This window comes from Eriocheir sinensis, chromosome 4, assembly GCF_024679095.1.
Source record: "Eriocheir sinensis breed Jianghai 21 chromosome 4, ASM2467909v1, whole genome shotgun sequence".
Taxonomy (NCBI): domain Eukaryota; kingdom Metazoa; phylum Arthropoda; class Malacostraca; order Decapoda; family Varunidae; genus Eriocheir; species Eriocheir sinensis.
Window position 1 is genome coordinate 12,580,417 of NC_066512.1, and position 13,985 is coordinate 12,594,401.

The 13,985-nt window shown below is 44.8% G+C and overlaps 1 protein-coding gene across 1 annotated transcript in view; it reads right to left on the reverse strand.

Annotated features, from left to right (window-relative positions):
- The window catches only part of LOC126982207 (uncharacterized), a gene marked incomplete at its 5' end in the record, with an annotated part of 30,036 nt that extends 17,909 nt beyond the window's left edge, over positions 1 to 12,127 (reverse strand). The window contains 4 exons of the mRNA XM_050834099.1: positions 4,981 to 5,093; positions 6,241 to 6,612; positions 8,557 to 8,736; positions 11,925 to 12,127. Coding sequence (XP_050690056.1) covers positions 4,981 to 5,093; positions 6,241 to 6,612; positions 8,557 to 8,736; positions 11,925 to 12,127 — 868 coding nt within the window. The remainder of the gene's footprint in view (positions 1 to 4,980; positions 5,094 to 6,240; positions 6,613 to 8,556; positions 8,737 to 11,924) is intronic.
- Positions 12,128 to 13,985: the final 1,858 nt, after the last annotated feature.

Consider the following 13,985-nt stretch of genomic DNA (forward strand, 5'->3'; position numbering starts at 1 on the left):
CAAGGTCTGAGGTTAAGCTGTTGTGATTATCTTCTATTGAAAGAAGTTGAATAATGCAGAGTGGAGACAGGACAGTTTGTTATGGAAAGAAGATCATTGATGAATAACAGGAAGAGAGTGGGTGATAGGACAGAGCCCTGTGGAACACCACTGTTGATAGGTTTAGGGGAAAAACAGTGACCGTCTACCACCGCAGAGACAGAACGGCTGGAAAGGAAACTAGAGATAAAGGAACAGAGAGAGGGATAGAATCCGAAAGAGGGCAGTTTAGAAAGCAAAGACTTGTGCCAGACTCTATCGAAGGCTTTCGATATGTCTAGCGCAACAGAGAAAGTTTCACCGAAACTGCTAAGAGAGGATGACCAAGAGTCAGTTAAGAGAGCAAGAAGATCGCCAGTAGAACGCCCCTTGCGGAACCCATACTGGCGATCAGATAGAAGGTTAGAAGTGGAAAGGAGCTTTTGAATCTTCCAGTTAAGGATTGATTCAAAAGCTTTAGATAGAGAGGAAAGTAAAGCTATATGGCGGTAGTTTGAGGGATTGGAACGGTCACCCTTTTCAGGCACAGGCTGTACAAAGGCATACTTCCAGCAGGAAGGAAAGGTAGATGTTGATAGGCAGAGACGAAAGAGTTTGTCCAGGCAGTTAGTCAGCACGGAAGCACAGTTTTTAAGGACAATAGGAGGCACTCCATCAGGTCCATAAGCCTTCTGAGAGTTGAGGCCAGAGAGGGCATAGAAAACATCATTTGGAAGAATCTTAATAACAGGCATAAGGGAGTCAGAGGGGGGATGAGTAGGAGGAATATGCCCAGAATTGTCCAGGGTGGAGTTCTTACAGAAAGTTTGAGCGAAGAGTTCAGCCTTAGAGACAGATGAGACGGCAGTGCTGCCGTCAGGGTTAAGGAGAGGAGGGAAAGAGAAAGAAGTGAAATTGGAGGAGATATTTTTGGCTAGATGCCAGTCACGGGAAGAATTAGAAGAAGCAAGGTGTTGACATTTTCTATTTATAAAAGAAGTTTTGGTAAGTCGGAGAATAGATTTGGCACGATTCCGGGCTGAAATGTAAAGGCCATAGTTAGCGGGAGTTCGAAGGCTCTGGAACCTTTTGTGAGCTGCCTCTCTATCTTTAATAGCACGAGAAGAAGCATGATTAAACGAAGGCTTTTTAGCATAAGGAGTTGAGAAAGAACGTGGAATGTATGCCTCCATTCCAGAGACAATCACCTCTGAGATGCGCTGGGCACACACAGAGGGGTCTCACTCCTGGAAGCAGTAATCATTCCACGGGAAATCGGAAAAAGTACATCCTCAGGTCGTCCCACCGAGCTGAAGCAAAATGCCAGAAGCATCGCCTCTTCGGTGGGTCCAGATGATGTACAGGGGCGATAGGACAGGAAATAGAAATAAGGTTATGATCGGAGGAGCCCAACGGAAAGAACAGTTTGACAGAGTAAGCAGAAGGATTAGAGGTTAGGAGAGTTCTCTGATTAGTTGCTGAAGAAGCTCAATTATTGTATAGGCCGTCTTTACTTCTGTATTCAGTAGTTCGATTTCAGTATCCTTTATTTTTAACTTAGACATGATTGCTTCGATGTCCTTAGTTATCTTGCCTAAATGCATCCCTTCTCGATCCCACCTGTCGCGGAGGCTAGGGGCGGGGAGGGTAGGGGGGGGGGTGACGCGTGGGGATGGCCGCTGCATGTCGTGCATGGTGTTCGTGTGACGTCATTAGACGATGGCTGCGTGACGTCGTTAGGGGGTGGCTGCATGACATGTTGAGTATTGTGTTGATTGTGCAACTTCCGTGGAGGGTAGCTGTGCGTCGCCGATGCAGGAAGGCTGTGTGCCATCCGTGGATGACGACTGTGTGACGTCAGGGTATGTGACGTCAGGAGGTGTAGATGATGGATGTGTGACGTCAGAGTGGAGTGGTTGCACCTCGGCTGAAGATAATGAAGTGGGAACTGGCTGAGTGATGCCTTAGGTTGAAGCAGTTGGTTGAGTGTTTTTGAGAATCATGTCGATGAGCTTGTCCTTGTTCACCCATACTTTTGTTAGTCCCCGTTCACGGCATCGCTTCTGCAGATCTGCTTTGTGAAAATTCTTGTCTAGAAATTTTCTAGTTGGAAACCGCAAAGATGGTTCAGGACTCAGCTGCTCGTCCCATGCAGTTTGAGAAAGAAAACAGTCTGTAGACATGCTTGTTACACAGGTTCTTCTCGTGCTTATAACCGGAAGATATGGCGGATGATTGCTTGATAGTGATGCATTTAATATATTGGCACGTAAGGAAGGCAGTATTGTGGTGATATATTGGTAGAATGGGTGAAGCCCACGTTTTCATAGCAACGGTGTTACAGGCTACTGCGCATGAGCAGAAATTGGTGCGAGGGTCGAGGGGTGCTTTGGGAGAAGGCTTAAAAATTTTAACCATAAAATATGTTTAAGTCCAAATAGCACTACACCTCTTTCTTAGCCCCGCTTAATCTGTATATATTCACACACCTGTGGATCCATATTGCAACATCCTGGGCCTTTTACTTTCTTTGAATTGTGAGACAATAGTTGGAGCACCACTACCCAATGTTTGTTGTTGTACCGAGAGAGAGAGAGAGAGAGAGAGAGAGAGAGAGAGAGAGAGAGAGAGAGAGAGAGAGAGAGAGAGAGAGAGAGAGAGAGAGAGAGAGAGAGAGAGAGAGAGAGAGAGAGAGAATTACGTAGAATTACATAGAAAATCAGACCACACAGACACCATGGTCCAGACTAGGTGGTCTGTCCTTAAACCTAAGTGAAACTACACTAATCAGATGGCTCCAAAACGTTGCTTTTCTACTCTAGTTAATATTAAGTTCAAGGAAGTGACGGTCGAGCTTGTTTTTAAAGGAGTCAATCGTGTTACATTGGACCACTGACGGTGGGAGCTTATTCCATTCTCGCACTACAACGTTGGTGAAGAAAAATTTGGTGCAGTCTGAATTTACTTGTCTACATTTGAGTTTTATGCCATTGTTCCTCGTTCACAAAGTGTCATCGATCATAAACAATTTTGTTCTGTCTACATTCGTGAAACCATTAAGAATTTTAAAACATTCGATCAGTTTTCCTCGGAGGCAACGTTTCTCAAGAGAGAACATGTTAAGGGTGGAAAGCCTTTCTTCGTAGGATTTGTTGCACAAGGAAGGGATCATTTTTATTGCCCGACGCTGAATACTTTCTTATTTAGCAATGTCCTTTGCATGGTGAGGAGACCAAAACTGTACCGCATATTCCAAGTGGGGTCTGACTAAACTATTGAAGAGCGGAAGTATTACATCTTTATTCTTGAATAAAAAGTTTCTTTTAATGAAGCCCAACATTCTGTTCGCTTTATTTGCTGCATCGATGCACTGATGTGAGAATTTGAGGTTTGACGCGATTTTGACCCCCAGGTCCTTAACGCATTGAACGCTTGTGAGTTTAACGCCGCGCATTTCGTAATCGAACTTCTTATTTCTTGTTCCGACTTGAAGGACCTGGCACTTGTCTACGTTAAAGGGCATCTCCCATCTGAGAGAGAGAGAGAGAGAGAGAGAGAGAGAGAGAGAGAGAGAGAGAGAGAGAGAGAGAGAGAGAGAGAGAGAGAGAGAGAGAGAGAGAGAGAGAGAGAGAGAGAGAGAGAGAGAGAGAGAGAGAGAGAGAGAGAGAGAGAGAGAGAGAGAGAGAGAGAGAGAGAGAGAGAATGTACGCGTGTGTGTGTGTATACACGCACAGAAAAAAAACCGTCATGTTCTTTTGCCAGACGCTGATGTCCAAGAATGTACTTTTCAAATATTCGGTTCAAAATATTTTCTCCTCCGTGTCAATGAACTTCGTGCCGCTGCTCTGCTCGGCGGGGACAACACGCGCCGCTCAGGGAGTGGGAGATCCAAGACGCACAAGTTTTAATGAAGCTATGAAGGAATTACCACGAGAGAGAGAGAGAGAGAGAGAGAGAGAGAGAGAGAGAGAGAGAGAGAGAGAGAGAGAGAGAGAGAGAACGCACTGAATTTCAATTAGAATGTCTTGAGATGTGTTTTTCTTCTCATTTCATATTGTAAAAGATTTACATTTTACAGATGACGTGATAATGAGGGAATGAAAAGGAGGGCAAATGCAGATAACTGCTCGGGACTGTTTGGGTCTTAGGCTCGTGTTTATGGACGCTTATGACGAGAAGTTAAATAGTGTTTTTAAAGGGGAGGAAGGAGGAGGGGAAAGAAGAAGAGGAAGTGAAGGGTGAAGCTTATTATGTCCTCCCAAGCCTCATCTCTTTCCAGGACAGGCAAATATTTTTCTAGGCGTATGAGGAAAAAGGAGGAGAAAGCAAAAGAGGGATATTGAGAAGAAGGTTATTAAGTTTCCCTCCTCTTCCACAATGGTAAACAAATATTATGTGGAAAGACAGAGTAAAGAAGAAAAAACATATAGCGGACGCAAAATAAAATGAGGAGCACGAGGAGTAATCGAGGCGGAAGAGAATTGGAAGGAGGAAGAATGTTTTCAAAATTCTTTCCACATACAAATCTCTTGAGTCGAAGCAGAAAAAGAGACAGAGGACTGGAAGAAGAAACGGTAGGAAACGGTAAACTTACTCTGCGAGACAAATATTTCATGCATTAGAGGAACACAAAAATGAGGAAAATGGAAGAGGAAAAGAAATAAAAGAAGAGATAATGGAAAGAACTAGAGAATCATCGTCCCCTTTCCTCCTCTTCAACTAAAGATGGCAACAACAGCAACAGCAAAAGCAGAGCCACAAAAGGCATTGCCTAATCAATTCACAGATAGGGCGGGCGAGGGAGAGCGAGAGATGAACACTCGCTAAGAAAATATAAAAGACACAAAATTAACTTCGCCTCACGTCACATGGAAAGAAAAAGTGAAGGCGGTTGTGACACAGTAAATATTTTGTGTCCCTAATAGGAGGAGGTTCAAAACAGCCTCGGCTTTTTATGCTCACCATGAGGAACGCCGAGCAGCTCCTCCGCGCCTTGGGCCACCGGGTTGAGGAGGATGATGAAGGCGAAGAGCAGGTGGACGAAGAGAAAGACCCTCACAGTTGTCACGGCCGCCCTGAAACCGCCAGCAGGATGTTACTGGGCACGTGGACCTGAAGACACATATCCTACCCCTGTCAACGGTTTTTACAGTGCCTGAATGACTGAGAGAGAGAGAGAGAGAGAGAGAGAGAGAGAGAGAGAGAGAGAGAGAGAGAGAGAGAGAGAGAGAGAGAGAGAGAGAGAGAGAGAGAGAGAGAGAGAGAGAGAGAGAGAGAGAGAGAGAGAGAGAGAGAGAGAGAGAGAGAGAGAGAGAGAGAGAGAGAGAGAGAGAGAGAGAGAGAGAGAGAGAGAGAGAGAGAGAGAGAGAGAGAGAGAGAGAGAGAGAGAGAGAGAGAGAGAGAGAGAGAGAGAGAGAGAGAGAGAGAGAGAGAGAGAGAGAGAGAGAGAGAGAGAGAGAGAGAGAGAGAGAGAGAGAGAGAGAGAGAGAGAGAGAGAGAGAGATATTAACTTCCACAGCTCGCCCCTCGTTTTAATTAAAGCTCAATAGATCCTCTTCAGCTTGCTAATAACCAACCACAACACGCCCCGTGACCCTGGACTCCATGCCCGCAACATAACAAGCTTTGGCCATCCAGTTTCCCTTTTCCTCTTGTGTTTGTCTGACTTGCATAATTATTCCTCTTACCCAGCCTCCTCTTCCCGCCTGTCCCAACCGCACCGACCATGCCCTGACCCAACACCTTTCCTCTCCCCTCCTCTTCCTGCCCCGCCATATGAACTCACCTGATCCATATTCTTCCACTTAGTCATACAGTCATCCATCCAGACTCATGTAACCTCCATCTCCTTCCACCAACAAAGTCACCCACGCTTAATCCTAATCCATATTCTTGCCACTACTACTAACCATCCCATTCATCCACACACACATTTCCTCTACCCATCTAGTCATCCATCTCCATCTCCTCCACCAGCACAGACATCTATGCCCATTTCAAAGCCTTCTCTGTCCATCTTTGCCTTCTGAATCATGTACATACTCCACTCTGCGCACTGAATCATCCACACTCAATCACACTACAGTACATACTCCACTCTACCCATTAAATCCTTCACAGCCCTTCACTATAAAGTTTACACCTACTCCTTTTTTATCACCCAGACCTATTAACTATGTGCCCACTATCTTTATCTTTGTGAGTCAGCCTCTAAAACTTGACCCATTAAGTGAGGGAGGAAAGCCTACATGATCTTTTTGGATATGTGGGAAGGCAAAGGGTTGTGTCCTACCGAGGAAGGCGATGGTGACACTGACAGGGAAGCGAGTCCTGTCCTCCATGTCGTTCTGGATGGTGGGGAAGGTGGAGGCGCCCCCGAAGGAGAAGAGGATGGTTCCGAAGCCGAGGAAGAAGGAGGAGAGGGACGGGGACGTGTAGAAAGGATAGATCGTGATGGTGGTGTTGGTGGTGTTTGTGAAGGTAGTGTTGGTGGTGATGGAGGGGTCGGGAGATGGTGTGCCTTCCAGCGCCGTCGTCACCACCACCACCACACACTGCAGCACCGTCACCACTACACCTGCCACGGAGACGAACCTGTTGGGAAGATCACCGTTGTTGTGGTTCCTTTGCTGGTGCTTATTTTGACAATATTATCATTATCATCATTATTATCATTTTCAGTCGTATCATCATCAGCAATCAACATCAACAATTACTACTACTACTACTACTATTGCTACTACTACATTAAAGATACCTCAACCCATGTTTATTTTCCCGACACATAATCATGGAGGGCTCCATAGCTTGGAGGTCATTAGCCCGAACTCTGTTCGGTAATGACTGTGGCATCCAACCATATCACTAATACTACTTAGCACTAAATCTATACATAACACCCTATCATTTACTGCGTCTAGATCCCCCTTTCCTTCCCAACTCATGTCACTCCCGACCCACCCTAATGTCACTCTCCACCACTGTGGCCTCATAGTCCATATTGGAGATGTTGGTGGCTTTTGGGCCAGAGTGTCTGGTGCCCCTGAGACATAGGATGGCCGACCTGAGCAAAGAGACGAGAGGCGACACCTCATCCAGGCTACAACGTGGCTCCTTGGCCGATGCTTTTTTTCTGAGATCAGTTCCGCGAGTCGTGCGTAGAAGCATCGGGCCCAGGGACCCATCCCGCCGGATGTGGTGAAGACGAGGGGGGTGAAGCTGCCCTGATCTACATGTTGAATTCTTTCACCGTATGCCCTTGTCTTCTCCTGCTCGTTCCTGTGGTGGGCGGCTTCCAGTGGCAGCTCACGGTGACAGGCAGCCATCGGGTCGAATATGCGGATGTCCATGAACGCCTACTGTCCGCGCACCCAGAATCCACGGGCACTTACATCAACCTGTGCCTCATGTGAGGTATTGGCCGTCCTGTACCGAAGGTGTTCGCCGTCCAGGGGAAGCAGTGCCGGCTCGGTAGTGACGTCTTGGTATACCTCCCCGAGCATGCTGGCTGTCAGATCCTTCACTTCATCGTGTCGAATACAGACGAAGCCTCCCTTTTTACATGTCATGGTGTGAGTGATATCATTTGGTGATCCACATGCATAGAGATCAGGCAGCCCCTAAATCGGCTATCCATATCTCAGAGCAACAGCGTCGACAAATACTTGTTTGTTGAGGCTGAAGCCTTTTGCTCTGATTGGTAATGACGTTAGCCAGTTAGAGGCGCCTGCCTCCTGTGCTGTGTGGATTTTTCTACCCATTTCTGTGGACAGGTGGTGTGTAAGACGGTCCAGCTCGTCTTTTTGGGCCTGTTGCCTTTCTTCTGACATTTTTCTTTTGATTTCTTTTATTTCTGTCTGATCTATTTCGCCCTCCGCCTCCTGAGCGATGATCCTGTTGATGAGGGATCTGGTAAGGCTGATGGAGTTTTGGTTCTCCTTATCAGCCAGCTTCTCAGGGTTGGTGATCCCCATTCCACCCAGTCTTGGAGAAAGTGCTGGCATATCCCTCTCCTCCTCCCCTAAAGCATGAGATTTCACCAGCGCGGGCAAGAATACATTCTTGACTACTACTACTTCTACCATTTACGTATACTACTGTCAATATCACATAATAAACACTAATAGTGTATCGAAGCAAAAATCATTAGCTATTAGAGTAATACACACAACCATCACCACCACCACCACCGCCACCGCCTCGTGATAAATTGGTTAGAACGCCTAACTTTGAATCCACGGGCACAGGTTTGAGTCCCGGCCCGGCCAGTCGTCGCGCTCCCCACGTCTATGCAATGTTATTTCTTTTTCTTTTCACCTTGTATTATCCCTGCTAGTTCTTATTCTTGCAATCTCCCTCCGTCCACTACTCCACTTTTACCTGCTACTATAGGCTAACTCAAATGTCACACTGGACCTGTGTCCCAGGGTAATGGGTTATTTCCCGCCAAAGACTCAAGGGCCAGTATAACGAAGATGAGGATACGCTCAGAATCAGCGTACGGCCCCCAACTTTTGATCACTCCCTTTAGCACCTCACCAAAAATCCTTCGGTGTGGCCAGCCAAGACGCGGGGAGCAGCAGGCATGCCACGACCCCAGTGCAGAGGCAGGGGGAGAGCAGGGGAGTCGCCAGGGAGGCCAGGAGGTCCCCGGTTAGGATAAGCACCACCGCCGTCACCCCCACCAGCGTCAGAGTCTGGGCCACCACCACCACCCACCTAGGAGGAAAGAAAGGTAGGGAATGTTTGCCAGTTCATACGCGTCTTCCAATTAGGACTGCACAAGAATGCAGCGGCTCTGAAAAATAAAGCATGTATAAAAATAGATAAAGTACGTATACTTCTCAGTCCCTTGAAAATAGTTTCTTTTTCAAAACAGTTCTTTCTTGTCGGAAATGAATGCTATTTGGCATGATGCGTACGAACTGGTGAACAGCCCTAAGCGTAGGAAGCAACAAGGTAGGCTTAGTGAACATCAAGTTATTTTGACACACACACACACACACACACACACACACACACACACACACACACACACACACACACACACGGGGTTTACATAAGTAAGGCAACCGACAAACAAACACTCCAAGACCCATCTAAGTCACCGAACAAACACCACACTCACACCGCAGCGCCTGAACACACCACCGCCTTTCCCTTCCAAACACAGAGCCCTTGTTGACGAACTCGCCTTCCCTTCTGTTCCCTGCAGACCGGATGAAGCAAATAAAAAGTGATGAAGTGAGGATAAGCGATCGGAGATAGAAGGAAAGGGGAGTTGTGGATGGCTGACGGGAAATGAGCTTAGTTTGAAGAATGGCAAATTATCCGAAGGAGAGGGTTAAGAAGGGATGAGGCAGGAAGGAAAGTAGGAAAATAAGAAATGGGTGGAAGCGAGGGAAACTGGGGGTAGACAGTGGGGCATGACAGGAAAGGTACGGAGAGTGTAGGGCAGTGGTTCCCAAACTTTTTTTTACATTATACCCCCTATTGATATCTAAGAAATCGTCACGCCCCCCCCCCCCTTCCCTTGTTCATATATATATATATATATATATATATATATATATATATATATATATATATATATATATATATATATATATATATATATATATATATATATATATATATTGCAACTTACGTGAGGATGATTCAAACATTGTTACTCCTTCATGTGTGTGTGTGTGTGTGTGTGTGTGTGTGTGTGTGTGTGTGTGTGTGTGTGTGTGTGTGTGTGTGTGTAATACATTGCTGTATTATTATACATTTCTATATTCTTGTTCTTGTGTGTATTAGATTTTAGTATAAGATATTGTTAAGGAAAAATCTCAGACCACGGGGAAGATGGAGAGTGTGGAAGGAATTTGGTGGAAGCAATTAAAGCACACCTGTTGGGCGGAGTAGGATAAGAATTAGAGAACACTTGGTGGAGAAGAAGGAGAGCAATTAATGTTAATCCGCTTAGGATTGAGAGAGCACACGCAAGGATGATAGACATATTAGGATAAATCGCTAAGCACTTGTTTTTTTTCCCACAATGCACCGCGCTCGTGACGTCACATGTAAACAGAGACGTCACTGGAGACCCACACGTGTATTGCGGCGCCACTGGATTGAGGTTTCTTGCTGTGAACAATGACAAGGTGTGCTGTTTGCGGCTGTAATAACAATAACAGGTGTAAAAAGCTAGGAAAGCTTCGGTTTTATCGTTTTCCGAAGACAAAGTCCTTAGGCAGGCAGTGGATTCAAGCATGTAGTCGAAATGATAAGTAAATCCAGATACTGCCAGAGTTTGTTCAAGTCATTTCAAGGCGACAGACTACACACAGCACTACATTATCAAGAGGAAGCTGATCAGCAAGTTTCCACAGGCAACAAGATCACTAAAGGCCGATGTTGTGCCTTCCCTTTTTCTCCCAAAATAGGAAAATGATCCAGGTAAGTAATATGATCCACATCGCTCCAGTACATTTTTTTCTTCTTATTTTACGATATTTAGGAGGGTATTTAACCATGTAGAAGGCATATAAATGATTAAGGAAGGTTTGTATTGTCTTACATAGGTGAAAACAAGAGTAAATAACGAGGACTCAACAAAAATAATAAACCATTCTGAGAGTTGTGTCTTATTGTCACGGTTTTCTCTGTGCTTAATTCATTATTGTAATCATCAATGAGAACTAACACCAAGTCCTAATGATAGTTATCTGGCGTGCACTTATTTTCTGTTTGCATAACGTTGACGATCCATATGAGCGGTGTGTGACTGTCATTTGATTTCGATATTTGCTTGGAAGCGAAGCTGTAAAAATAACAATTTCAACAAATTATTCATTTTGATTTGGGCATATTAAATATTCCCATTATATGTAACTTGTAAATAATATATTGTTTCCAATACTTTAAAACATATATTAAGACACTTTGTTCGTGTTTCTAACCTGTTTGGAAGCAGTTATTGAGAAATATTGTAACAGCAGCCATTTTGGGCACCATCTTGGATTTTAGAAGAAGCACAAAGGGAATTTCAGGGACTTTTAATATGTGATTCTACATATTTTTTTTAACTATCTTGAAAATTTAAGATTGTTCCCTCATATTTCCGGGTTTTAACTAATACTCTTGGACTAGTAGGAACAGCTGGATGAGCTGGGCGCCGACTGTCCCAGGCCAGAATCGAATCCAGGCCAGCGGATTCTTAACTAGGAGCTCGTTTTTTTCCAATGGTCACTATACCTTGGAGAAAGACACAGGTCAAAATTATAGCTGAAGTTCAACGGGCAGATAATTAACTTAATAACTGAAAAGCATTTGAATCTACACTCTCTAGAAAGGCGAAGGTTGCGAGGAGACCTGATCGAAGTCTATAAATGGATGAAGGGCTTCAATAAAGGGGATGTCAATAGGGTTTTGGTTGTAAAAGAACCAAGTAGGACACGTAGCAATGTTTTTCAGTTAGATAAATTCAGATCAACAAAGACATCGGCAAGAATTGGTTTACCAATAGAGTGGTGAATGAATGGAATAGGCTTGGCAGCCATGTTGTGGGTGACAATACCATAAATACATTCAGGAAAAGGTGGGATAAAGTCATGGATAGTGAGGTAAGGTGGGGTTAAGAGTACAGGAGCTGCCTTGTAAAGGCCAACCGTCCACTTGCAGACTCCTTACGTTCTTATGTTCTTATCTTAACAAAACTGACTTGACGTGCTTAAACAAATGACGCCAAATAAATGAAAAAAAAAATTAATCAACAGAAATAAACTAAGGTAATAGAAAGTTCTTTACTAAAATAACGGAACAAAGTTTCATACTTGAATTATACTAAATGAAAACTGTTTTTAGCTTTCAAAAGAAAATGAAGACAATGCTACGTATACCCCCGCTATGCCGGTACTCACTGTCCCGGGATGCCGAGGGCGCGGCGGGCGATGGCCGGGTAAGGTTGGCGGCAGGGCGCGCGGTACTGCGGCCAGCGGTGCTCCAGCAACACCCAGCACATGCCCAGCCGAGTGCCCGCGAACCCAACCGCCAGGCAGAGCACCGCCATCAGCGGCAGCCCCGCCCACCCTGTACAGGAGAGGGGTGAAGGGGCGAAGGGGTATTATTGTTATTATTATTATTATTATTATTATTATTATTATTATTATTATTACTAGTATTATAGTAGGTTCACTTAAGCTTGCATTCCGGCGCTTCAGCAGGTTGGTGTTTGCAGTTGATTGTTGCCTTGCCTCTCGCAGACATCATGTCGGGTTCACATCTTTGCATGCTCAGAGGAAATGTTTCTTTTATTACATGCCATAGCTCACCACATACGAAATAGCCAGTTTTGCTGACACCATCAGACTCCAGCAGTGACTGCAGAATCAAGATGTATTTCTAAAAAATTGACAAAAACAAATAAAGAAAATGAAAACATGATGAGCTGAACTGTGAAGATAAATGTTTATAGATATGTTTACATTTATGCTCGCTGTTTCAACAGCCTGTTCATTGACTGCAGATGTAATTACATTATTGAATCGAGATGTTAAATGTTTATGACATGTTTTACTTATTTCATTGACTGCAGAATGTATTACATATTGTACCTTCAGAACACGATAGTGTGATCAGAATGCAACGTTGATTGAAAACACAGAGTTATTTATAGCAACATGTCACCCGCCGCAACCACCGCAGCGCGCGCGACACGCTGCGTGATTATGTTAAAAAACAAAAGATGAGTGTCGCGCGCGCCGTGATTGTTGCGGGGAGTGACATGTTGCTATAAATAACTCTATATTTTCAATATGTGGAGCTTTATCTGCACTCTGAACACACTATCGTGTTCACGCGAGATTTTCCTACGTAACGTAATAATATATTTCTGCAGTCAATGAACAACTGTTGAAAATAGTGAGCATAATTAAAATATGTTATAAACATTTTTTCAACATCTTCTCAGTTCAACTCACCGTAATACCATTTTCTTTTTTGTTTTGTCGAGTTTCTACAGTCACTGCTGAGTCTGATGGTGTCAACCAAAACTGGCTATCTCGTATATGAGGTGAGCTATGGCATATAATATAGAAACATGTCTCACTAGAGCATGCAAGATGTGGTCCGACATGAGTGTTAGCGGGAGAGCGGTGCAGCCAATCAGCTGCAACCTTTCCAACCTGCCTAGGCGCCAGGAATCTAGCTTAAGTGAACAACTTTTTTTAAATTTTCTTTATAGTAGTACTATCGCCTTTGCGATAGTTTGCTGGTAACAGGCATGCAGCCATTCATGAGACTGTCCACTCTTGGACGTTGTTTACCGGTAAGCCAATATCTTATCCACGCGGTTAGTGTCTCCTCTAACTTCCAAAGAAGTCTCCCGAGTGGTACCCTGTCAGAGGCTTTCATCGAAGGAGGAGGAAGAGGAAACATGGAATGACAGGCAACAGAAAGCCTATTGGCTCATTACGAGGTTGCCTGCTGTAGCGCCGTGATCTGCCTGAGTCACTTGGTGCCTGCAGAGCAGTTAAAGGCATTTCCGTGCGTATTTTCAGTTCACTCCTGTTCTCACAGGTGACGATCGATGCGATTTCTGGAGGAGTTGATGGTTTCTGCACTTATTACTTCAGCAGGGAGGTCGTTCCAATGGCGTATGACTCGGTTAGAGAAGAAATTCCTACCAATGTCTGTGTTACATCGCTTCGCTTGAATGTGGAGGACGTTGTTTCTAGTACTTGAGTTGGTCTGTAGCTCAAAGAGCTTGGAGTGGTCGACGTTACTGAAGTTCTTTAGGTACTTGAAGACCTAAATCATATCCCCCCGTAGGCGTCTGTTTTCCAGCGTGAAAATGTTAAGTCGCCTGAGTCGTTCTTCATACGGCAGGACTCTCAAGGGTGGAATCATCTTCGTAGCGTCAACAGATGTAATGCAGAGCGAGACCTGCCTTGTGCCCTGGCCAGCAGGGTTCTGATCGCTGC